At 41.6% G+C, this 25,652-nt stretch overlaps 1 protein-coding gene across 1 annotated transcript in view; it reads right to left on the reverse strand.

Moving 5' to 3' along the window:
* KPNA4 (karyopherin subunit alpha 4) overlaps positions 1–17,386 on the reverse strand; it is a 30,013-nt gene extending 12,627 nt beyond the window's left edge. The window contains exons 1-8 of the mRNA XM_033150572.1: positions 16,994–17,386; positions 8,561–8,605; positions 4,656–4,745; positions 4,547–4,576; positions 4,414–4,466; positions 2,990–3,085; positions 2,810–2,895; positions 1,159–1,245 (exon numbers count right to left, since the gene is read on the reverse strand). Coding sequence (XP_033006463.1) covers positions 1,159–1,245; positions 2,810–2,895; positions 2,990–3,085; positions 4,414–4,466; positions 4,547–4,576; positions 4,656–4,745; positions 8,561–8,605; positions 16,994–17,062 — 556 coding nt within the window. The 5' untranslated portion in view covers positions 17,063–17,386. The remainder of the gene's footprint in view (positions 1–1,158; positions 1,246–2,809; positions 2,896–2,989; positions 3,086–4,413; positions 4,467–4,546; positions 4,577–4,655; positions 4,746–8,560; positions 8,606–16,993) is intronic.
* Between the last annotated feature and the right edge of the window lie 8,266 nt (positions 17,387–25,652).

Here is a 25,652-nt window from a genome sequence, read left to right on the forward strand (position 1 = left end):
ACACGGCAGTAGCTATTTATTATGAGACAGAAATAACTGCAACAAATGCTCTTAGAATACACTGCTTGCTTTTTAACAATTTAATCTTGAATTTCTCCAAGTATGGGCATCTGAACCTTGGCTGCCATAAATCTTATGCCTCATCTGAACTCTCCCCTCCACATACTCCAAATACCATGCTAGGTTGTCCACTGAAATGTAGTATTTCCAATCTATGAAAAACCAACAGTAAATTCAGGAAACTTGAATACTTTGCATCGTTTGGGGAGGTGGGGAGGGGAGCAGGACTATTTTTTGTCACTAACAGCTATGTTGTAAGTAGACATTCAACAGGTTAAGCCTTTTCAAATATGGAAATACAATTGTGGAAAATGTTTCACCAGTGAGGCCCGATTTATTTGTGAGTTCTCCAAAATAGAATACAAATTGGTGTATGACATAAAAGGTATGCAAATATATGCCCTCTTTTGCATGTGGCTGTGGAAGGCCCAATCCATATATAATGCACTAAGTCTAGAAAATCATGTTGGCACCTATGCACAGGATACACTACCATGACTAGATATATTAAGCTGGTATAATAGCTTCTTCAACCTGTCCTGCCCATTTTTGGACATGCATAAAGTCAAGTACAAAGTCATAGCCTTCTTGGCTGAGTGTCCTAGAAGACCTGCCCCCTGTCTTGAAGGCCTTTTCCCACCTGGCCTGGGGGAGGGGCTGACTGACTCCAGCCAAAAACAACAGAGGCTGCTGGATTTTTGTGGGTTTTGTTGTGGGGGGGGGGGGAATTGCTGCTGCTTTGCAGCAGAAAAGCTATAGATTTCTGATTCTTAACTGCAGTAGTTTAAAGAATGTAGCTCGATACAGAGAACTAGAAATGCATATGCTACGCATAGGTATCAGGTATTCCACCAACTTGGGAGCTTTGCTTGTTGTGTGATGAATACCGACAATAAGTGCCCCATGACCTGAATAACTCATGTAATATTCTTCCATGTGATTTACTTGTCTGAACCTTTGGGAAAAGGCTCCCCTGCACAAACACACAGAATTGTGTACAAGGCATCGCTGGAGAAAAATAGCTTTCATTCAGTAGTAAAATTCTAAGCAGTTCTCATTGTCATAGTAGTGGAGTTTCTACATAGAAATGCAACAAACCTATGATATTGCCTAAAGCCCATACTGCCTGCTCACAAACATTTTGATGAGGCGAATGCAGCAACCTCAAAAAAAGTGGGACAGCATCTGCAAAATAAAGAAAAATATCATTATGACCTTTTTTTTTTTTTAGTTTCCATAGCCCCTTGGCTAAAATCTAAGAATTAAACTTTAAATCATGCAATATATAAACAGCCATTCCTCATTCAAAGATATTCAGGTTGCAAATCAGGCATAGTTGCAATTTGTCTAGTTATCACTCAACCGATACAGAATTTCAGAGGCTTAGAGCATGGAACTGAACCTCTTGGAAGGGAAAAAAAGAAAGAAGCGCCTTTCTGAACCTTTCTTAACTTCCTCCACAGCTCTATGATGTTCAAAATAAATCTTTCAAATTTTGTCCAACAGGCAAGATGCACAACTGTGTCTGGAACTTAACACACCTCCCCAATGAGATGTAGCACACTCAGTTTGCAGACAGACCAATGATGTGTAAAACTGGAATTACCACACACTTATTTATGTTCCTTTTGCATTATGGATGAAGATAGCATAAAGCCTCCATCATTGCCACTTCAGTTTTGCAAAGCTCTGCAAACAGTATCCTTCTGTAGAATACTTCTAAGCATGTAAGGCACTAAATCCCACTGACAGCAAATTTTCAATTTTCTATATATTTTTTGTCTTTAAGCAGCCATTGGGTTGGATCCAAACCTCCTGTGAACACTGCTGACGATCTCTCCTACTTCCTGCATCCTCTTGAACAGCTATGAAGGGTTGGGAGACCTCGTGAAATAGCATGAGAGGTGTCACTGGGATTTGCAGAGGTGGCAGGGAAATTGGTGAAAACCACCTTTTTAGCAGGAAACCCGCATTGGATCTTGGTCCCCTCTGAGAACTGAAGAAGTCCTTCCACTCTGGTAAGGGCAAGTCTGGACCCAACCCATTATAAAAGAAAACTAGAGAAGTAACTTCTTTTTATAAAATATAAAAAGTCTTTTATACCGATCAAGAAACACTGAAAACAGTCATATATCAGCAGTGGATAGTTCCAGAGATATTCTTCAGATTATATATATTTTAAAGCCGATTCCACATTTCAAAATAATGTCCAAATCCTAAACAGCAGTTAATCTTAGCCACAATTAGTGAAAATAAGTCAGCTTCAAAAGCTTGGTTGCCTTGTTTCCCATTAATCACAGTTTGTCTAGGTTCAGATGTCACAAGCTGAAGTTGTTCTTAAAAGGAAGAGAAAGTTTATGGATGCGTCTTCACAGTGGTGCCAGAAGGAAGGTGGGAACTAGGCTTGTTATTGTAATGCTAAACTATGATTTAGTGTTACATGCAAATTTGGCCACAAGCTCCAAATCAATTCGTTACTTACTAAATTCCATATTTCTGATCACAAAGCGGGAACATCTTCAGAGCTATCCAAATTTAATTTCAATTTAATGAGAGATTATGTACACCTCTTCCTTTTCAGCGTATGATTCATTGATCAGCATTAAGATTTCAATCATCCTGGCTATAGCATCAAAGAACCAACTCATTGGTACATCTGAATGAATACCCAAAGAAGAAATATAACGTATGCATAGTTCTACTCGATCAGCAAGGCATTTTTGCAGGAGTTAAGTACTGATTAACTTACTGGATTGAACGACAGCTTGCGTTTGTTCAGAAGTTCCGGATGCAATATTTGTCAGTGCCCATGCTGCTTCAAACTGTAAAGATGGACTAAGAATATAATAAGAAACAAACAATAGTTTATTACAATACTTTTGATCAACTGCTTGAGAAAACAACTGTCCCTTTAAAGGCACATACTCACTTGTCATCTCTTTCAAGACAGTGCACTAATATGGGTAATATTCCAGATTTTATTAAGTCATCAATAGGTGGGTTGCGATCACTGGAGAGTAGTTTTCTATTCAGAAATATTTGGAAAGCAGAATATCAAACTTTCAGGCAAAGTTCAAATGGCTCCAATTGATTATTATAGCTAAAAACATGAAGAGCAGCTAACAGGGATTTCACAGCATACTCCATTTCCTATCTTAACATAAAAATTAAAAAAAAATGGACATTTCATAAGTAACAATCAAATACAATTTAAATTTAAACCAGTAATTCTGAATGCATTATCTTATTTTTCCCCCTTCATGACATTTGTGAAATATATTTTGAAGTCCAAAATGTCTGAAATCAAAATTGAACTAAAAGGAGATCAAAGGCAAACAAATGTTGCCATTTGCCTCTTTTTAAAAGAGAAGATACAAGATAGCTACCTGGGCCAAAGTGCTAGACAGTACAAAAAGATGCTCATTATCCTGCTACAGAACATCACATACAGATATTGCTGGTGATTGAAAGCATTGAATAAGACTGGTTCTCTCCCTTTTTAGTGGGTAAAGTTCTTGTCAGGATGGAGAGAATGGATGGTGGGAGAAATGTGGAATGCTCTCCTCCAGGGAGGTTTTCCTGGTACCTTTGTTACAAATCTTTAGGCGCCAGGCAAAATCATTCCTCTTTTCTAAGGCCTTTGGGTAATTAAACGATCTATGGCCTTTAAACTGGGGTAGGGGTGTGGGTTACTATTTTCATTTGTTATTGCATTATGCATTATTGTGTTTTTATATTGTAAACCACCCTGTGTATGAAGGATGGTATATAAATTTTATAAATAAAATAAAAAGGTACATGTGTGAGTGAAAGTGTGAGGTGCCAAGCATCTTTAGCAAAAAGGTATAGGGTGGCTCTAGTCCTGAAGCACCACCCCTGCCTTAACAGAAAAAAGGTTTCTTGTATACCTTGGAGAGAATTGAGTTTAGAACTGGACAACTGGCTGGTCAAGTATTTCATGAGGCCCAAGAATGACACTACACATGTGACAGCCTACTGCTGTTTATTTTATTATTATGCCATGTGTTAGCAAGAGCAGGAGTGAGAACTGCTTTCCCCCTAATATTGAAGCAGTCAGGTTCATATCCATGATACATTAGATAATTTGTATTTTGTGAAATATTTTGTGAAATATTGATTTCATCAATATTTGCATGTGAAAAATGGAATTCAATTGTTGATCAACTTGTGCTCCAAACCATTTTAGAATATGTCAAATACAGATTATCAGTGTTCACATTAAGAGCAGCTGAAGAACCAACATTTCCAGTCATAAGACAGTACAGCTACTGATTCCATTAACGAACTGTACTACCATAGAAAAAAGCGTATCTGAGTAAATTATTCTCTTACCTCGCAGCCTGCACTGCACTTAACTGGATACCTTGGTTGTCACTTGAAGCATTCTAAGAAATAAATATATTTAAAAATCAGGACTTTCACAATATAAGTGAATTTTAAAAACAGAAGTGGGTAAGATACTTACCTGCACTATTGCCTCTAGAGACGTGTTTTGCTGAAACAAATATCAAAGCATTAGAAATGCATTCAAAAAGACATACGTATATAATATTTAATCACCAATTAGTTCTTACCACTCTGAAGTCACCATCTATATCAGAATCTTCACAGATATCTTCATGAGGTACGTTTCGTCTCTTTAACAGATGCTCATCTCTTTTGTTCTTTTAAATACAAAATACAAATTACATTCAGACAAGCAGTATCTGCTTTCCCCAATGCCTTAAAGGTATATTATAAACATTCATAAAATTTAAAAATGCAAATATGTAATGTAAGAAAAATGCAGTGTACAAAGCAATAAAAAATATTAAGAGTAGAAAATATCATAAGAGGCTTTTAATTCATATTACAGTATAGAAAAAGTAAATGTGTTACATGATTTACATAACCTGACACAGTACACATTTATATTCACTCTTGATAATTTGCCACCCAAATTTTATGTTCATATAGGTAACAGTTTTGTATAATTCTAAAGCTTGCATATTCCAAAGTTTTAAATGATCAAGAACATAAACTTTTTGGGGAGGAAGAGTAGTGGAACTAAAGAGTGGTCTATTCATGGAGTTTTACATGGAGCAGTTGAGGAATGGCAGCCATGAATGAAAAAGAACTATGCAGCTGAAAGGTTACTGTAAGTCACTTTAGAAATATCTAGAATTCTGAAAAGCAGCATAAAAGCTAACTTAGAACAGTACCCAACAATGTAGTTCCATTAGTGAAAGGAACTTCTGCTTCCTCTCATCTCCTATCACATAACTAAATCTTTTAAGAAGATCTGGAGAGGGCACAGGGTGGTGGGTAGTTTTATTGTGTAAAAGGAAACCCTGACACTAATGCAAGCACTTTGTTGGGTACCAACCTAAATAAATAAAATGCCTAATACCAATCAATTTTTGGGGGTCAATTATACAGATAGATGCAAACCTAATTACTCTCAAACAAAATTCTTACAGGTATGGCAAGGAAACTGGCATTCTACTATTGGATTATGGATCTTACATTAATATGTATATATGCATTTACTTTATATGTGTCAGGGTACACCAGTGTTGCTCATGAGTAACAACAGAGTCCTCTTACACTAAAGATTACTTTATTGTGCATAACTATTTACAGTGCAGAGCTAGCTAAAAACATGACCGCTCAGTCACTTGCAGAATCTGGAAGTGCCCCTCTCCTGTTTCCCGCCCAGCACCAAAGCCTTGGCACCCTGAAACGATGTCTTCTGTGTCCCCTGACCCCCCCCCCCCGATGCTGTGCTGGCGCCGGAAGCTGCAACTCTCCCTCTAATAGCCTCTGGCTGCCGCCCTCCTCTTCCATGGGAGAGAGCTCTGGCGATGGGCTTTGAGAGGAGTCAGATGACAGCAGTGGCTGGGGCTCTCTGTACCTGAACAAGACCTCCTCTTGATTCAACACAGATAAAAAGAAGTACTTCTTCACATAGCACAGAGTTCACTATCACAAGATGCAGTGATGGCCACCAACTTGGAAAGTTTTAAAAGAATATTAGACAAATTCATGGAGGGTAAAATTATCAAAGGTTATTAGCCATGATGACTACATGACCTCAAGTATCAGAGGCAGTACACCACTGAATACCAGTTATTGGGAAACAGTAGCAGACGGTTGTTGTGCTCATGTCCTGCTTACTTCATATTTTAAAAATAAAAAACATTTTTAAAGTGTAAACAAATACCTGTGTGCATGCCAATGGACCTTTGATTTCCTGGTTTGGAGCAACACATACTAAAATAAACAACTATCTGACTTTTAGAAGATATCTGAAGGCAGCCCTGTTTAGGGAAGTTTTTAATGTTTGACGTTTTATTGTGCTTTTAATTTTCTGTTGAGAGCCACCCAGATGGGCGGGGCATAAATAAATTGTTGTTGTTGACGACTTACAGGCAAGTGATTCACAGCTTGGGAAACAGGATGCTGGACTAGATGCAGCTTTGGTCTGATCCAGCAGTGCTACTCTTATACGCTTATGACTGAAGCATCTGGAGCTTTCCATCAACAAATGAGGAACATAAGTTTGTAAATTTATGAACTTTGTATGTTAGCCATACTCAGTGAAGAACCATTAAAACTTAAGTCAATTGATTTCAATGGCAATCTGCAAGTGTGGCTAACACTAGTTTTTACCCAGAGCACAGACAACCTATTTCACTCTACAAACTTTCCGAGGGTGGCATGTCAGTGTTGAGTCCAGGCAGAGTCAAAAGAGGGGAAATCAACAGTAGGCTACATTCCATGTGTGCAGAAACCAGAGGTTTCTACAGCCACCCTCAAGCAAGAGGTATAACCTAAGCTCATGGACACAATGCAGTCACACAAAAGCATTCAAAAAGGACACAAAGCAGGTCAAGGGATATGGACCAGGAGAGTTTCAAGGGCTGGAAAGCAAGGCCTGGAGGTTTCTCGTGCTTGCACAGTACAACTGCATCTTGCACGCATATTAACTTGTGCCATTTCAATATTGCATGGCTGAAAGCTGGCCAGTTGAAATCCTGCAAATTGTGTGCACGATAGAGAGCTTAAAATTTCCTTTTGCATGTGATATGGAAATAGCTTTTTATCTCTCAGACGTGCTTACTGGGGCTCTGAAATGCTATCACAAAATCTTGCAGGAAATCAGATAGCCCTGCAAGATAGCGTGAGAGCAACCCAGAGCATGGTAAGCAGGAGTGGTTATGCTGGGGTGATTTGGGTATATGAGCTTTTTCACAAATGTGCCATCCCCGGAACATAATCTTCATGCAAGATGCTTTTGTACAAGAAACTGAAGTCACCAAACAAAATTGACTGGCATTAGATTTAGGGCAATTAAAAAATAGTACTTCACACAATTCATAATTAGCCAATGGAATTCACTAAAAGATGCAGTAATGGCCATTAGTTTAGGCAGCTTTTAGAAAGACTAGAAAGTTTCATGTTCTCCTCTATGGATAGGCATATATAGGATCTTCTAATATATGAGAGCTCTCCCATGCTTTCTAAAATATAAGGGAGCTTTCCCATCCAGTCTACAGATTAGCATTTCTTCAATGATTATAGCAGAAATGTCAGGATGTTTGCCTATTTCACACTTCCAGCCAACAGTAGGAAGAGCAGAAGCAAATACATCACACATAAGACTTATCAGGTTCATTACCAAGCTACTAACCATACATGTAGCATCCTGCTTTGGGACAGAAACCAGTCTCCTGGTTAGCATCCCTACAAGCTTCCAGCAACATTTTTCTTGCTTAAAAATTGAGTGGCTCACAAAATGGAGGGCACAACAGAAAGCCAGACTTAATCAATGTAATGATTTTACTGTAAATGTCAAAATCTCACCTGTAACTTAAAGCTATTTGCCATATATTCACTTTAAGGTAAAAAAGGAACTTCAGAATTCATGGTGGGGGGGAGAGAGAGAGTCAAATCATGCTAACATAATAAGTGAAAAGAGAAATTAAGCAATTTCTTAATGCTGTCAATAAAAAGGTATGGTTGTTACATTAATTTAGAACAATGCAATTCAGGAGATAATAGCTAGAAATTATGGGCTTGAGCCAGTCTAAAATGGGCAGAGCTTCTGTAGGTTATGTTCCTTGACTGATCAGAGGTGGCAGAGAATTCTTTAACACGGGGAAAGGGAAAGGGAACTGAGTACATCTCTTATTCTTTATGGCAGTGGTTCACAAAGGGTATGGCGCACCACACTGGTGTGGCAGATAAGGATGGCAAGTGTGGTGGAAAGATTCAAGGACAGTCAAAGGAACATTTAAATAGTAGAGTAATTTCTTTCTGTTTTCCAATGTATTTATTATCAATAATTTTTTTTGGTGTGTCACGAACCAATTTTTATTCTAAAAGTCTGGCCCTGAGAAAAGAGTTTGGGAACCACTGCTTTATGGGGACTGCTGCACCTGCAGTGGATTGGATCAAGCCCACACTAAATTAGGTGATAAATAGCATTAAATCTTACCTTTCTTAATTCCACAACGACTTCATTTCGTTGTCTTCTCATAGTCTGTAAAGTTACACAAGAAAGTTACATCTAGCTTCCACTGTTTATTAAGGCACAAACTACAGTGTCTCGAGACCTAAATGTCAATGAATGTTGGGTTCAAACAATTCCCCACATGAAATTCTAGGTTAACTATTTGAAGCATGAAAACTGCATACCCTTTGTTGTGGCTGTCTGAATTGGCTGCCTCAAGCCTTAAAAATGAATATTTAGCATCAGAAATTTGATGAAAGAAAAGTAGATATTCAACTACTGAAACCAATGTAACTAGTTAATTTTTTTAGTTAATTAATTGTTTAATTGTTAATACATGGTGTTTCTTTTATAGCTGTCATGTTTATATTACATATTTACCGGTATATCTTACTTTTCTTCCATCATAGAACCCAAAGCAGGGATCACCCATCTAGACACTGACCAGACCCAGACCTGCTTAGCTTCAGCCAAGGAGATGGGTGATGCTTTTAGATCATACCCTCATCCACTATGGCAAAATGAAGTAACCTAGCTATTGCCGAATCTCATTCTCTCATGAAAGTGAGTCTGATACAGAAGATACAGATTTAGTCTCTCCATCTGACTACCACCAAATGTTAGCAGTGTTTTTCTTCTAGGGGAAAAAAGGTGCCGGTACTACGTACCCTTGAGTTCTTGCAGAAAAGAAACACTAACTGTTAGGCAGCTGACATGTTTACTAATTGTATACAGACCAGTGAAACCTGCAACAAAATGAGTGACAGTAGCCCACCTGGCCTGAAAAAAGGATAGCACGATCAGGTCATAGGTGTGAGCAGCAGGAGGGAAGAAAAAATCAGTATTTTTTGTTTTCTAAGCCTCCTGGACCTTCTTCTGCTGTGCTACATAAAAACACCAGAAGGATCAGTTCTAGTGCTGGCTGTCAGACCTGAGCCATTTGGGGGGCCAGAACAAGACAGGGAAACTGTTCTTTTCCTTTCCTTCCTTAATCATCGCTGTACATTACCGGGGGGGGGGGGTGTGATTTCTAAAACATTAGGAGACATATCCTCTCAACCCTAATCACACACACACAGCTAGCATCTACATCTATATGGCCAACTTCTAAGAGTCCGCAATCTACTAACACAGTTAAAAACTGGCAGTGATCTACCCCCTTTTGGGGGGTTCAGATCACAGTTCTTGAGTTTCTTTAGGGAGGAGGAAAGCGACAGTGAGCTTTTTCTAGGAAGGAAAGCCCTGTTTTTGGTGGTTCGGGTCATTTTAGGGGTGCAGGGCAAAGATGTTAAGTTTTTTTTTAGGGGAGACAAAGTTATTTAGCTTCTTTGGGGGAGCCACTGATCTACCAGTGATCTACCACAGATGTCCAGTGATCTACTGGTAGATCACGATCTACCTGTTGGACATGCCTGCACTAGGAAAGCCAAACTGAGCCAGTTCCCTGAACAGACTGAGTAAACATGCATCCCATAATCCTCAAAGTTAGAGAATTGTGGGGTGTGTTCTGCTGGTGCTACTTAGCTCAGGGAACTTGCCTACACTGTTTCTTGTCTACCATCACTGTGGTACTTTTAAGAATGGGGAGAAACAGCTAAGGAAGCTGTATCACCCCATCCCAGTATTTTAAAGAAAACTTATTTCAATTGATCTAAATATAAGAATGACAGCTACTTTAAAGAAGCGTATTTTCATACCAATACTATGGCTTTCAAAAATTAGCATAGATCTGTGCCAAATTAAAAAGTACTTTAAAAGCAGTGACAAAAATAAGCAATATATAGAAAGATTATAGAGAAGGAAAACATCTAAAAATACAACCATATCCAACACCTAACCAACAGTAGTTGCTCAATATTTAAAGTAAGTATTTCAGGCATGTCCATTCACGTTCTATTGTCCAAAACTGGCATTGACAGCCAGATGTTTCACACCAAGGATTTCCTATAGGAAGGCGTTTCTAATACACACCCATCTGCATACATACAGGCAACAAAATATCTGATTAAACTCAGACAGGGTCAATAGTTCAAGCATGAATGAAAATGTGGCTTATAAAATCTGAGAATATGTTGAGAGCCACTGCACAAGCAAAATAGGGACACCAGAAAATCACTAAAGCATCCCCTGTAGCACTGGTTCTTAAGGTTTGTTGTGCTCATTATACGTACTTGGAAACTACAACTAATCCAGAATGCCACAGCTAGACTGGTGACTGGGAGTGGAGACCATATAACACTGGTACTGAAAAACCAACATTGGCTCCAAGTACGTTTCCAAGCACTATTTGATGTGTTGGTGCTGAACTTTAAGGCCCTAAACGGCCTTGGCCCTGTGTTCTTTGACATTTCCACTGCAGCAGAGACAAGTTAGTTCTTTGTTTAAATTTAAAACGAAGTGAATTGCCTCTTCAGCAGGTGGCATGAATCTTAAAGATATCACAGCCCTTCAATTTTCTCCTGTATTATCATGGTCTCTGGGATCACTTAAAACAATACCATGGTCCACTGAATTGCTAGAGACTCTGGCCAACACTGCTCATCTCACATCTTGCCTCAGTGCCTCACATCCATAAAGATTGGCAATATGGCTTTGAGTTGCTCCTGCCACCTTCTCCAGTTTGTATTTATATTTTTGAAAATCCAGTTAAAAAAACTGGAGCTGCTGGTCCAAAGGCAATCTTAATATCACGAAGTCAATATGTATCCTCTAGTACAAAATCTGATTTTAATGCAGAAGTGACTCCACTTTCAGGATCAAGAACAAATTTCTGCTATCTGCACAGATCTAGGAACCCTCTGATTAGGTCTTACCAACCACACAAGTAAACCAAGAGATTGCTTTAGATCAGTGTTTCCCAACTGGGGGCCATATGGGAACGCCAGGATATTCCAAGGGGGGCACAGGTGAAAATCGCATAAATGGGGCGCCACAGCACAAGGCTAGGGGGCCACAGAGAGAATTGAGAAGTGAAGAAAAGAAATCAGTGTGTGTGTGTGTGTGTGTGTGTATTCCTGATTGGTTGGCTATCCGCTTGGCCAATTGCAAGTGGATGGGCTAACGCAGGGGTAGGCAACCTAAGGCCCGTTGGCCAGATGCGGCCCAATTGCCTTCTTAATCCAGCCCGTGGATGGTCCGGGAATCAACGTGTTTTTACATGAGTAGAATGTGTCCTTTTATTTAAAATGCATCTCTGGGTTATTTATAGGGCATAGGAATTCGTTCATTCCCGCCCCCCCCCCCAAAAAAAACAATCCGGCCCACCACATGCTCTGAGGGACGGTGTTTTTGCCATGTGTATTTTCTTAGAGCAGTCCTGGTTTGTTTCCTGTGGGAGAGAGCAATTGCTGAGGCTCTCGTTTTGATCAGTAGAGCCCGTGATCCAGAACCCCCTGGTCAGGTAAGTGTGAGGGTGGGGTGGCAATGAGTAGGCCAGTGCAAGTCAGAGCTGCTTGTTGTTGCTGCCAGTGCTGAACCCAGTGGCAGCCTGGGTCTGGCTCTGCACGGGGCAGGGTGCAATCCACTCCAGCACCTAGCTGAGCGGGGTTGTCTGGTGCTGCTGACTTGCATCTAGTAAATACTGTAACTAAGTGTCTACACAGAAGAAAGCCACACTGAGTTCAGTGAGCCTTACTCCCAGGTAAGGGTTTATGGGGCTATAGTGTTTTATCTAGACAGCCAGGGCTCCACTGGACAACAATATCTTTTTGCATTTCATGGTATCTGAAGAAGTGTGCATGCACACAAAAGCTCATACCAAGAACAAACTTAGTTGGTCTCTAAGGTGCTACTGGAAGAACACTGTAAGAACAGTGCATGATCTGAGATTATGTCCCAGGATCTCTTGCAATGACTGCACGTAATCAGAAATGTGGGTCAGCATCCTCTGAAATATTGTAGAGGATCCTGTGATGCATCTCACTCAATATGCACTCAAACTATGTAGCAAAATATTTCAGGAAGGTCCTAAATCTTCCCACACTCCAAAACTACAAACCAGCAGAGATTTCAGAGGTGTAACATTCAGAATGTAATGTCCCCAAGCTTCAGAATCAATACAGAATTGCAACATTATACAAGTAGGATTTGCTGATGACAGCAGGGAAGAACAACTTCTGAAGGCATAATGACACTTAAAAAAATTCAAATCACACTACATAAAGCATCTATGATAGGGGTCAGCAAACTTTTTCAGCAGAGGGCTGGCCCATTGTCCCCCAGACCTTGTGGGGGGCCGGACTATATTTTGAAAAAAAAAAAATGAACGAATTCCTATGCCCCACAAATAACCCAGAGATGCCTTTTAAATAAAAGCACACATTCTACTCATGTAAAAACACGCTGAATCCCAGACCGTCCGCAGGCCGCATTTAGAAGGCGATTGGGCCACATCCGGCCCCTGGGCCTTAGTTTGGGGACCCCGGATCTATGACAAGCATTAGGAGAGAACTATAGCAAAGGTTGCTATAGGTCAATGTCAGAGAAACAGCAATTTGTAGTGTTGTACCCCAAGGATCATCTAGCCCAACCCCTTGCAATGCAGGAATCTCAACTAAAGCACCAATGACATATGGCCATCCAACCTCTGCTTAAAAACCTCCAAGGAAGAAGAGTTCACAAGCTCCTGAGGGAGTTCCACTGTGCTCTTGTCAGTGTTCTTCCTAATGTTTAGTTAGAATTTCCTTTCTTGTAACTTGAAGCCATTGGCGGGTCCTACCCTCCAGAGCAAGAGAAAACAAGGTTGCTCCATCATCCATGTGACAGCCTTTAGTTATCTTAAGATGGCTATCATATCTCCTCTCAGTCTCTTCTTTTCCAGGCTAAATATACCCAACTCCTTCAAACCATTCCTCATAAAGCATGGTTTCCAGACCCTTAATCATCTTGGTTGTCCTCCTCTGCACATCACCTTCCAGCTTGTCAATATCCTTAAATTGTGGTGCCCAGAACGGGACACAGTACTCCAGGTGTGGTCTGATCAAGACAGATTAAAGCAGTACTTTCCTTGACCAGATTATACTTCTGTTGATGCAGTCTAGAATAGTATTAGCTAAGCATGTGGTCTAGCAAGACCAATCTTTTTCACATGTACTACCGGTAGGCCAGATGTCCTCCATCTTATATTTATGCAGCTGGTTCTTCCTGCTTAAGTGTAGAACCTTACATTCATCCCAAATGAAATTCATTTTGTTAGTTTGGGCCCAGTTCTCCAATCTGTTATGGTAATCTTGAATCCACATTCTGTCTTCTGCCACATTAGCTACCCATTCCAGTTTGGTACCATCAGCTAACTTAATTGTACCTGCCTCCATTAATCCCAAACCCAACTACTCCAATAGTTAAAAAAAAGACAGCAAATCTGGTTGTTCAACTCCACAAAACATAGAATTGTTTAAAACACAAAGCTAGTTTAAAAGCCTGTGTTTTGACTTTACAAAATAGGTTTATTCATAGTCCACTAACCATTAAGTAGTGTGGAACTGTGTTATTGATTTGCTCCCCTGATATATGTTATCTTGTATAATCTAATGGTCTTATTACTGTGACATAACTTTATGTGTGCTCAATTACCCCAAGAAATCCAGAGAATGTAGATCTGAACATCCTAGGCTTTTTCAAGATATGCAGTTTGTTGGAGGGGGACTCTAAATGTACATCAAATATCCTGCACCCACAGCAAATAATTGGATCAGAGTGCATGAATACTTTGGCAATCAGAGCCTCAGAGACACTAATTTCAGAATGACAGAAGGTACCTCGTACACTGGCATAAATCATGTTTCCCCCTGTCCTTTTCATTACTTTATCTCTCAATGATCAAAAGTTATCTGTAAAAATACTGCTTCAAATTTTATCTCTGAAAAAATGGGTGCTTTACAAACTCCTGAAAATTAAATCATATGTTAGATTTTCCAACTGCACATTGGAAGCTAGGATTGCAATTCTAAACATATTTATTGGAGATCAAGCCCTGCATAATACAATGAGAATTTATTCTAAGTAATAAACACACGTGGGATTGAACAGTAAAGCTTATTAGAATTAAAAGTGATCCAGTGTAAAATGCAGTGTTATAAAGGCTTAGGTTAAATATGCCTATTCAGAAACAGCAGAACAGTAAGTAAATCCAGATCATGGTCACAAAGACAGATGAATTTTGGATGACTAAGGAATTTGATTCAATACTGGGGATTCCTTTGTCCTGGGAGCACAGGACTCAGGCAGAAGGTCTGTTTTTCAAGAGAGCAGGGAAGCGGAACCTAGGGCTACCATAAAATATTCAGTTCCACACCCCCACAGAGTGCTGTAAAATCCTGCTCTACAGAAAAGCCAAGTGGGAAAGCCCTCTTTTAAAAAGCTGTATAGTTACCATGTCAACAGCTGACAGACTAATTCCAGTATTTTTCATGTTTTGAATGAAAGCTTTAAATAAGTATATCACAGAACAGATGCAAAATGTTCAGCAGTTGCTGCCTAGAATACATGACATTTATGAATTCAAAAGTTATACTAGTTGCTGGCAAGTATGCACGTAAATTAGGGAAGGGCAAAAATTCAGAATATTTTCCCAACTGATTATTCAGAAATGCACACTATTTTTATGGAAAAATGAAAAGCAGAGGGCAGCAGTATACAAGTCATGGATTCTTCTGGGAACTCTTGAAACTCAACCTCACACAATTAACCACTTTCACTTAAGGAAAAATTGTGATTTTTAGGCCTATCTAAATGAAACATGAAGTGCCATCTTATATACATTTACTGAGAAGTCCCACTGAATTCAATGGGATTTACTCCAGACAAGTGTATATATAGGATTGTAGTCTTAAATTAGAATAATAGCTATATTGTGACTATGTTCTCAATTTAAAGATAAGGTCAAGGCTAAAGGACTGTTTACCTGCCAGCAATTCTGGGGGCAAGAGAGATATAAACTGGGACATATTGCTTTCATGCACTTAACAAATGCATGTTAAGTGCCATGGGTGGCCAATCTGTGACACAGACAACATAATTGGTGTGTATCTGCTCACCAGAACTGTGTGACTGCATGTTCCATAGCTCAGCATCTAGGGGCACAAACTATCTCATGGCACGCCAGGGGGTGGGGTTACCTATGTATTCATTTGGCTCTTGATTGGCACATGCTCAGACATGCCTTGTGGCATCAGCTAGCCAAGAAGACTGACCACCATTGTGATACACTGTGGTGTATAACTTGGGACAGAATTCTGGACTGCTCCAACCTGCATTGATATGCTACACTGCTGAAAAGAGGGGTAATTATGTTTACATGCTTTTGCTCTCCACAGCTGACTATATCCAAAGCCAGATCTTTGAGGAGACACTTGAAGTCATACTCTTATTTTATTTTTAAACACAGAGAAGACACAGTCAACTTGGTGAGAAATACTTGGAAATATTTCCCATTTAACTGCTTTAAGTTTAAACTAGCATTTAAATAAAATGCATGTGAACATGTTTCTGCTGAACACAGGTGAATGGTTCTGGGAGCAGTAGCTACCTTTGAAGAAACGCTGATTAAAATCTGGTTTTAATATGGTCAACTTGGGGCTGGGTTTTACATATTTTAAAACGCTGCATGCTGATTCTGCCCCTTTGCACCCTGACAGTGTGGCTAAGGAGGCTAATTACATCGAGTTCTGCTAGGTAACACGGTAGTTTGTTTGTGTGTGTGTGTGTGTGTATATATATATGTGTGTGTGTGTGTGTGTGTATATATATATATATATATATATATATATATATATATATATAAACATGTAGCGCCCTAACAGCTATTTTTGCCGTGGTGTGTAGCTCACAAAGTCTGGTTCCTACGGAGAAAACGCGTGTCACGGGAAGCAGAGAGAGAGGAAAAAACAGAAGAGAAAACATGTCATCTGACAGGCAGTTTCCATGTCTGGCAGCTGAGTGGGTGGGGAGAGAGGGGCGCCTCCATCCGCTCCAGCAGGGCTGCTGCCCCCCCTCCCTTTTCCCGCTCTGCTAACCCTGGCCCCAACTACTGCCCCTTCACACACGCCTGCCGGTAAAGTCAGAGGCCCAGGACGGAAAAGGAGAAGCCCCCCCCCTCCGCGAAGCATCCCTGCCACGGCGAGCAGAAGCGGCTAGGCCTAGGCCCTCCCAACCCCCGCGGGTACGGTGTGGCGACGCGTCCCCTCGTGAGGAAAAGCCAGCCAACCCCACCCACCCGCCGGCCGGCCTTCCCTCCGTCTCTCCGCTGACGGAGCGGCCGACTCCAGCTCAGGCCTCGCCTCGAGGTAGGTAGGCCCCGCCACAGGAGATTAGCAGAGACGCCACAGCCAACCGCCTCTGCTTGCCGGCCCACCCGGCCCCTCCCTTCGCGCGAAGCGGGCTGCTAGGCCGCTGCCCGGGCTAAGGAGGGAGAAGGGCTACCTCCAGGTCTCGGCCTTTGTTCTTAAAGTTCTTCAGCCGTTGGTTGTCCAGCTTCTCGTTGTCGGCCATGGCGGGAGGTAGGGAGAGCGGCCTCTCCTCTTGCCTCTCCTCCCTCCTCTTTCTCCGTCGACACCCAGGCCGGACCCAGCCGGGCCCCTTCTTCCCGGCGCCGCTTCCGCCCCTTCGCCTCGCCCGCTCGCCTTCCCTTCGGCGCCGCGGCGGGTCTCCCTGGCTGGTCTGGCCTAGTGGCGGGCTGGCGGGCCAAACCGGGCGGCCTTCTCCTCCTCCTCTCGCCTGCTCAAGTCGCTCCCCGCTGGCTTAGGCCTTCCCAGGGCGGCGGAATGTGCCGGTAGCGAAGGGAAGAGAGAGAGAGAGAGAAAGATGGGGGGGAGGGAGGGGAGGGGACGGGCATGGGGCAGGGGAGGAGGCAACAGCCTCGCTCTCAGACGGACGGCAACGACCACGCCCACCTCTCCCTCCCCTCGCGCGCGCTCTCTACCCCTCCTCCCGGCACCATCCCCCTCCGACAAGCGCCGGTCTGATTGGCTGGCTCTCCGTGGTGGGCAAAGGGGAGGCTCGCAGGCACGCTGGAAAGAGTGGAGGTGGGTGGGAGGAAAATACGCATTCGAGGGTGGGGAGGAAGAGGAGGAGGAGGAGAAGAGGAGAAGAAGGCGGGGCCGTGAGGGGAGCGAACGGCGCGAGCTCGTGTTTCGCGGCGCATTTCCTTCCCCAACCGCCAGGGGGGAAGCTGCTCTTTCCCCGCCCCCTCACGCGCCCAGGCTCGAGGCCCTGGCAGCCATTTTGGGGACTGTGAGGCCGCTTCGCCAGCGCCGTCCCCGGAGTAGGGCAGGAGGAGCTCTTTAGGCTGGCCACTTTTGGCAGGGGAAATAAAAGGCACGGCGGTGTTTTCTTCGGCAGATTTCTCCCTTCCTTCCTTCCTTCGTTTCTTTCCTCCCCCGCCCACCATCGTATCGGAGAAGAGCCGGAGAAGCTCGCGGAAAGCCTTGGTTCAGTAGTTGCGCACTAAGTCGCGTTGAGCTCAGTGGTGTGAGGTTAATTCTCAGGAAAACGGGCCGTAGGATCGCAGCCGATGTGTGTGTATCTTTTTGGGGAAACTGAGTTGCCAAAGTCAGCAGGTAAGCCGCGGGAGTCAGGCAGGCATGTCCCGGGGGAAGTCACGATAATGCTGCTTCCCGTCTCCGGCGGCTCCTGCCAGAAGTCCCTTGCGGAGCGGAGGCGGACTCTGCCTCGCACACCTCCGATAAAGAAGAGCGCTGATCAAGGAAGTGCGCGTCCTAATCTGAACGTTTGCAAACAGGAAAAGACGACAACGCGCGGTTTTATTGCGCCTGCTAGGAGAACCAAATACCTGCGCAGAAATGACACGATTGCCGTCCCCGTTTTGCAGTCCTCCTCTGTGCGGTTTCATTGGCAGTTGCCAGGGTTGTAATAAACTTCTGAACTCTTGTTACAGTTGTGATAATTGTATTCTCGACTTTGGTTTTTTTAAGGACACGTGGCCTTCCTATGCAGAAATTGTGCACGTGATAAAATAATCTTATAACTATGGTTCCCAATTACTGGGGGTCTGCGGAATGCACCAGGGGGTCCACAGCTCCATCTCTTTCCTCCCCCCCCCCCAACTTATTTTTTTGTCATTTTTGCATGGTAATATCACAGGTGCTATGGTCTGTTTTAGTGCTGTGTACTTTTTCAACACTAACATGAGTTTGGCCAAACTGCGGGAGGCAGTGAAGGATAGGCGTGCCTGGCGTGCTCTGGTCCATGGGGTCACGAAGAGTCGGACACGACTGAACGACTGAACAACAACAACTTTTTCAACATGTTGGCCAAAATTGGTTTTGAAGTCATACTGCAATAACGGTTTTGACCGGCAATATGCAGCAACATGTATCGCTCCTTGCATGAGGAAGAGCATGGCAGCTGATTTCAAGGCACCATGGATAGCACACAACGTTTCTGAGCTGAGGGAGACCACGGCAGCCGGACCTCACTTCAAGGCACTGTGGCACTACCTTACCCCTGACACCAAGACTGAGCAGCTTTTCTCAGTCAACAGGAAAGCAGCAGCAGCCACAGTGGGAGTGTTTCTTCGCTGACTGCACCCCCCATCCCCTCCTACTCAAATCATGCAGGGGAGGTGACTCCGCTTCCTCTCTCCCCCCCCCATCCGATATCGGTGACTGCTCCTTCCCTCATGCCTACATTGTGATATATCAGAATATTGCAATGTTTAGCTGCTGATATATCATGATGTTGAAAATCTATATTGCTCAGCCCTAGTCTGTTTTCTTAATATACCTAAAATCCTTTACTGATTAGGGGCTACCCCATATTTTGTTCAAAAAATTGCTTTGCAGAGGTAACTACCATTGAGTAAGGGGGGCTGTGGCTTGGCTTTTTAAAAAATAGGGGGTTATCAGTAATTAGCTAATTGGGAACCACTCATCTAAGGCAAGAACTTTAATAATAATAAAAAAAAATTTAAAGGTGAAACAGGAGGTGCAAACCTTATCTACTTTGGTTTTTTGAATACAGTGGTACCCCGCTAGACGAATGCCTCGCTAGACGAAAAACTCGCTAGACGAAAGCATTCGTCTAGCGGGAGGCTGCCCCGCAAGACGAAAAAGTCTATGGGGCTGCCTCGCAAGACGAAAAAATGTCGTCTTTTTTTTTTTTCGTTTTGCGGAGCGCGGCTCCCATTGCCGCTCCGCAAGACGAAAACCCTGCTAGACGAAAATTTTCACGGGGTGAATTATTTTCGTCTAGCGGGGCACCACTGTATTGGTAGGAACTCTCCTGCTTAAAATTCTTAAGTATCTAGTGTGACATTCATACTGTCTCCCCACCTGCTGCTCTTGCATAATTGTTAACTGCATGTAAAACCATAGTATGTGTTCCGTTCCGTTCAATGCTCTGCTTTTGGAACAAAATGGGAAATGAGCATTGGGAAGAGAGAATACATCTTGGTGATGGAATGGATGCTAGCCAGTTGATGCCAGTCAGAATTAGCTTCTGCTAACTTACAAAACTAGTTTATTTCCCCCCCCCCAAAAAAAAATAACAGGTAGCTCTGCTTGTTTATTAAAAAAACAACAACAACCAAAAGCAACAGTACCTGTAGGAGAATGTCTGGACTCCAGTTCCCATTGGCATAAGACAGGAAACAGCTTATGATGGGAGAGTGAAGGGAAGCAAGGGTTAATAGGTCACTCTGATCCCTGCATGGTGCAGTGCCTGAGCCTTTTAAGCAGAACAAATACAGGCATCCTCTGATTCTGGTTGTTTTCCAGGTTATCACGCATGATGGTGGAGCGCGCATAAGCCTGTTCTGCCCCCTTTTCTGGCCACTTCTGGATTGCTGTGATGTGTACATGAGCAGTCACCATCACACACATATCAAACACATGTAAATTGGCCATTGACTGTACCTTAAAGAGAGAACACAAGGCTTTGATGTTCTTTTTTGGGTCCTGAGTAGTTCCAGTGGAATAATAAACCTGTGGAGAAGGCAAGGGCTCGAGAATCCCACAGAGACCAAGCAGACTAGGTAGATTGTGGGAACAGGGACTTGAAAGGTTTTGTTTTCTGAGGGGAAGGGTTACGTAAAACGACGGAATGAAATTGTGAACCTGGCTAGATGAGGGGTTTGTATACTAGAGTGGATGTTTTGAGCTGTGGGGCATTTAGGGTCTGGCTTACAGGACAAAGTTTAATTTTATGTGCAAAATTGAATACTGATTCTAAGTCAGATCTTTACCATAAGCATATAGTGTAAAAATACTGAATGCAAAAAATATTCTGTATGTAGCCTTGGATAAAATATCCTAACCTTAAAAAATGCTAATGACTCATCACTTTACTGGTAGAGATAATGTTTGTTGAAAAGAAAGGTGCTTTTGTTATTGTCAGAGCTAATGAACTGCCAGAAGTGTGTGTCTGTGTTGGTCATGTACAAAAGGCATCTGGTGCTAAATAAGGTTAGTTTATATCCAACCAGAGCTTTTGGTCCTCATGGCAGAGAGAACAAATTTCCTTCTTGTTAGGGAAGGTAACTGGTATACACCATTGTATACTTCCTCTATCATGATTACAAAAAAAACACTATGCCTTGCTTGCACTGTCACTTGTAGCAGAAAACTCAAAGAGCCAGGGCGCATCCTGGATGACAGCAAAACGAAACATCACAGAAACAATTGCTAGAAGAAGGAAAAGAATAATTTGCAACCAGCAAAGCTTCTGCGTTACTTAATGAAGACCACAGCACATTTTAGCAAGGTCAAAAAATGCTTCTTGGATCTGAGTGTTATATATTGTGTACATACATCATATGCAGGAATTATCATCCCCATATGTTTTAGCCTTTCTTATATAAAATTCCACATATTACACAGTTTGAATAGGCATTTTTTCAACGTTTCACCAAATTTCCAAGTTTTCTATTGCATTAATTTGGGGGGGGGGGGTTATTCCTTAAAAAAACAAAGATAACTTTTTTCTGCATTTTTCTTCTTCTGGACCTTCACATCTTTTTCTTAAGAAAAGCTTATAAAAGCTGATCTTTATGCATGGAATTCACTGATGTTTTACTCAGAGTAGACCCACAAAAATTAATGAACATGACTAAGTCCATTAATTTCAATGCAACTACTCTTGAGTATTAGTATTATTATTATTGGCCTTTATTCACATATGTTTAAACAATGAAATCATACAAAGTCATCCAAATACATTGATAATCCAAACACATACAATATATAAAAGACTAGATAGCCACCATTGAATAAATCAGGCAACTTTAGATTTAAAGATCTCTGCTAAATACCCCGAAACAATCTTGGTAGTTTATTCTGAGTAAAACACTGAGTAAAACTTAGTTGAATACCACCCTATGTCCCCATATTATTTTATATTTGTATTGTTATTTACTGATAATATTAGTTATAGGTATGTAGCCGTGTTGGTCTGCCGTAGTCGAAACAAAATAAAAACATTCCTTTCAGTAGCACCTTAGAGACCAACTAAGTTTTTAGTATGAGCTTTCGTGTGCATGCACACTTCTTCAGATACGTATCTGAAGAAGTGTGCATGCACACGAAAGCTCATACCAATAACAAACTTAGTTGGTTTCTAAGGTGCTACTGGAAGGATTTTTTTAAATTTTGTACTGATAATATATTATGTATAGTCACTTACAACGTTCAGTAAAGTTTGTTAAAATATGTTCCTGTTGCTTGCCTGTTACCTGGGAATATCAGTGCAGACCATAATGGGAATATTGCTAAGCACTTTGTGCTGGATCCAAGGTCTCATATTTCCCAGTTCTGTAACGATCAGAAGCTTCTATCACCTACCGGGTACCTGTGTTCCATAGAAATGATTGTTGAAGCCATTGCTAAATTAAGAAATAATTTAGGAGAAACATTTAGGTTGTACCGGCAATACTGTGCATACCTGCTTTGGAATAAGCTCCATTCAAAACACCCATCCAACCACACTCACTTCTGTATAAACATGGATGTACAGAGTCCCTGCAGTTTGAAGACAAGCTTAGAATCTTCACATGGGAAAATGGGAAATGGAAGCCAATTAGTTTGAACATATTCTTGTCATTTAACATGCAGAAAAAATTACAGTATTCATAATTTACTATGTGCCCCCCAGACACATCCCAGGAAGTTTTCCAGTCAGTTGCTTGCCTGTGAATCGCTCAGCAGAAGTTTTTCTAATTGCTTATACCAGTGAATAGCTAGCTCCAGAAACTTTCATGGAAGACAAGGCCTGCTCTGGTAAAAGGTGAAAAAGAAGCCTATCTGTTGACTTTCCTTTGACCAGAGCTGCTGGTGACACCCAGTCTTAATCACTGCCAGACATCTCTCAGATTAACATGCACATCCAGTTCAGAGTTGAGAAACAGGCTTAAAAACTTGGCAGCCAAGGTCAGTAATGGACCTGTGCTTGGGATTTTTTTTTTTTTCAAATACCTTCTTACGCTTGGTTGTGTTTGTTTTGATTTTAATTGACTCTTAAAGGCTTGTTACTCAGTGCAGTCCCCAAGTGGCACAACTATGCAGTACCTGATTGACAGAATAAAATAATAGAAATTCTACAATGCTCTTTCCAATAAACATTTCCACTTTTCTATATTGTGCAGCTTGTTTTGAACTTGATATGCAACAAATGAAGTTTTTAAGTTGGATAAGAAACAAGGCTTTCTGTCAGAGAAATCCAAGTTGGAAACGGAGTTGATAGAACCTAATACTAAAAATATTTCCAGAATGTACAATTTGTTGCTAGAGTGGCATACGAAAGATGAAATGGTTAAATCGGTCATGATTGATTGGGCGAAAGATGTTGGACATAATATAATGTTGGAAGATTGGGAGAAATTGTGGAAGGAAGGTACCAAGTTTACGGCATGTAATACGTTAAGGGAGAATATTATGAAAATGATTTATGTTGGAGTAACCTGCTCCAACAATTCCAGAAGATCGTGAGGTTTAGAGAGGAAGATAGGAGGTTCAGGGCTGAAGAAGCAAAGGTGGCCGAAGCAGCAGAAGGTGGCCGAAAATAAAGAGACTGCAGTCAAACTTGTAGTGCACTCAATGGCTGTGAGTGAGCTCTCCCCTCCTTGAACAGAGGCAGGGGCTATTTATTAGGAATTTGTACAATAACGTCAGCATAATAACAACGAATAACAACCAAGCATAGAATCATAGAGTTGGAAGAGACCACAAGGGCCATCCAGTCCAACCCCCTGCCAAGCAGGAAACACCATCAAAGCATTCCTGACAGATGGCTGTCAAGCCTCTGCTTAAAGACCTCCAAAGAAGGAGACTCCTTGGTAGCAAATTCCACTGCCGAAAGAGCCCTTCCGGGCGGGAAACAGCTTCAGGGACTGTTAATCTGGGGGCTTCCTGGCGCGCTTTTCCTGGAGCGGAGGGAACTCAACTCCAGCTCCGTGATCCCGGCCGGATCTTCTTTCCCCCGCACGCGGCAGCACAAGATCGGCAAGATAGCGGCTGCACGCGCGGGACGCATCGGAGCATATTCCCACAGATTTACAGATGGTATTTAACCCCAGTTAAGTTAGCAAAAATGTATCATGGTTTATGTAATAAATGTTGGAAATGTAAGCAAGTGGAAGGTACCTTCTTTCATATGTGGTGGACGTGCCCAAACGTAAAAGACTTCTGGGAGAAGATTTATAATGAAATTAAAAAGGTGTTGAAAAACACATTTAGTGAGAAACCAGAGGCCTTTCTGCTGGGCATGACCAACTATGAAATTCCCAACAAGGACAGAACTTTTTTATGTATGCCACAACAGCTGCTAGGATTTTAATAGCTAAAAACTGGAAAACTGAAGAATTACCAACAATGGAAGATTGGCAGATGAAGATGATTGAATATATGGAACTCGCAGAACTGACCGGGAAACTCCGAGACCAGAGGGAAGAAGCGGTGCAGGAGGATTGGAAGAAGTTTAAAGACTATTTGAAACGACATGAAAAGATTGATATTTGAGAATGGAATCAGAGGATATGTAAGGCCACAGTTATGGAATTAGTTAGTTTAAGATAGGATATTGTTGTAAGAATTTTAAGGTATTTATATATAATAATTGTTATTAATGTACCAAAACAAATAAGGCCACATGTCTGAAAACCAGCACAGGAAGACAGGCCTCACTCCCAACTGACCAAGTATTTCTTTGTCTCAGGAACAAAGGGGGGGGTTGCCCCTCCAGCTACTCAGCAGACCTCTGCCTGAGTGATAATCTCTGGCATCCTGATACCTGTGTCAGACAAAAGGGTGTGATTAACTTGGCTGGGAGATAGGGAAATGTAAATATCTTTTGTTTCACCTGATGGGTTTTTTGTGGAGGGCGAGAGGAGACATGGGTGCAGGGTCCAAGATGCTACCAGACCCTCCCAATTTGTGATGTAATTCTAATGTATGGAGGGGTGGTCTTGAGCTGGGGGGGGGGAATTTCAAAAGTCTATATAGGAGCTTGTGCACCTTTGTTCGGGGTCTTTTTGTTGCAAAGACACCCTGCTGCAGCAGTTCTAATAAAGGGCTACCGCCTTGCTTTGGGAGATTCTGTATCTTCTCTATTTATTCATAAGTGCTCTTGAGAGGAGGGGAGCCCTACTAAGGCTCTTCCCCGGGTTCGTGGACTCCCTTCTGGGGCTGAACCTAATTTTTATTACAATATAAGAAGTAGATACTAGTATTTTATGTTTATTTCTATAAGGATTAAGATTAGATGAGAATGATGTTTATACAATGTTTATAAGGATTAAGATTAGATGAGAACTATGATTTTATAATGTTATGAAATTACTAAAGATTAGTAATGAACGCAGAGAGGATGTGAGGAGGTCCCTAAATAATGTTAGGAATATTATAAAGATAGTTAAATAAGTGTTTGTTAAGATTTTTTTATTTTTGTATTTGTATTTTTGTTAATTTTTGTAGTTTTTTCTTTTTTTATAGTGTTTTGTAATGTTGTGTTATATTTTGTGTTTGTTGTATTATTGAAATTTAATAAATTCTTATTAAAAAATGAACTTGATATGCAACAATAAGTCATTACTTTGGCTACAGGCTGCCATGGCACAGATAAGATTAGAATT

The sequence above is a fragment of the Lacerta agilis genome, chromosome 5 (genome assembly GCF_009819535.1).
Source record: "Lacerta agilis isolate rLacAgi1 chromosome 5, rLacAgi1.pri, whole genome shotgun sequence".
NCBI classification, from domain to species: Eukaryota; Metazoa; Chordata; class Lepidosauria; order Squamata; family Lacertidae; genus Lacerta; species Lacerta agilis.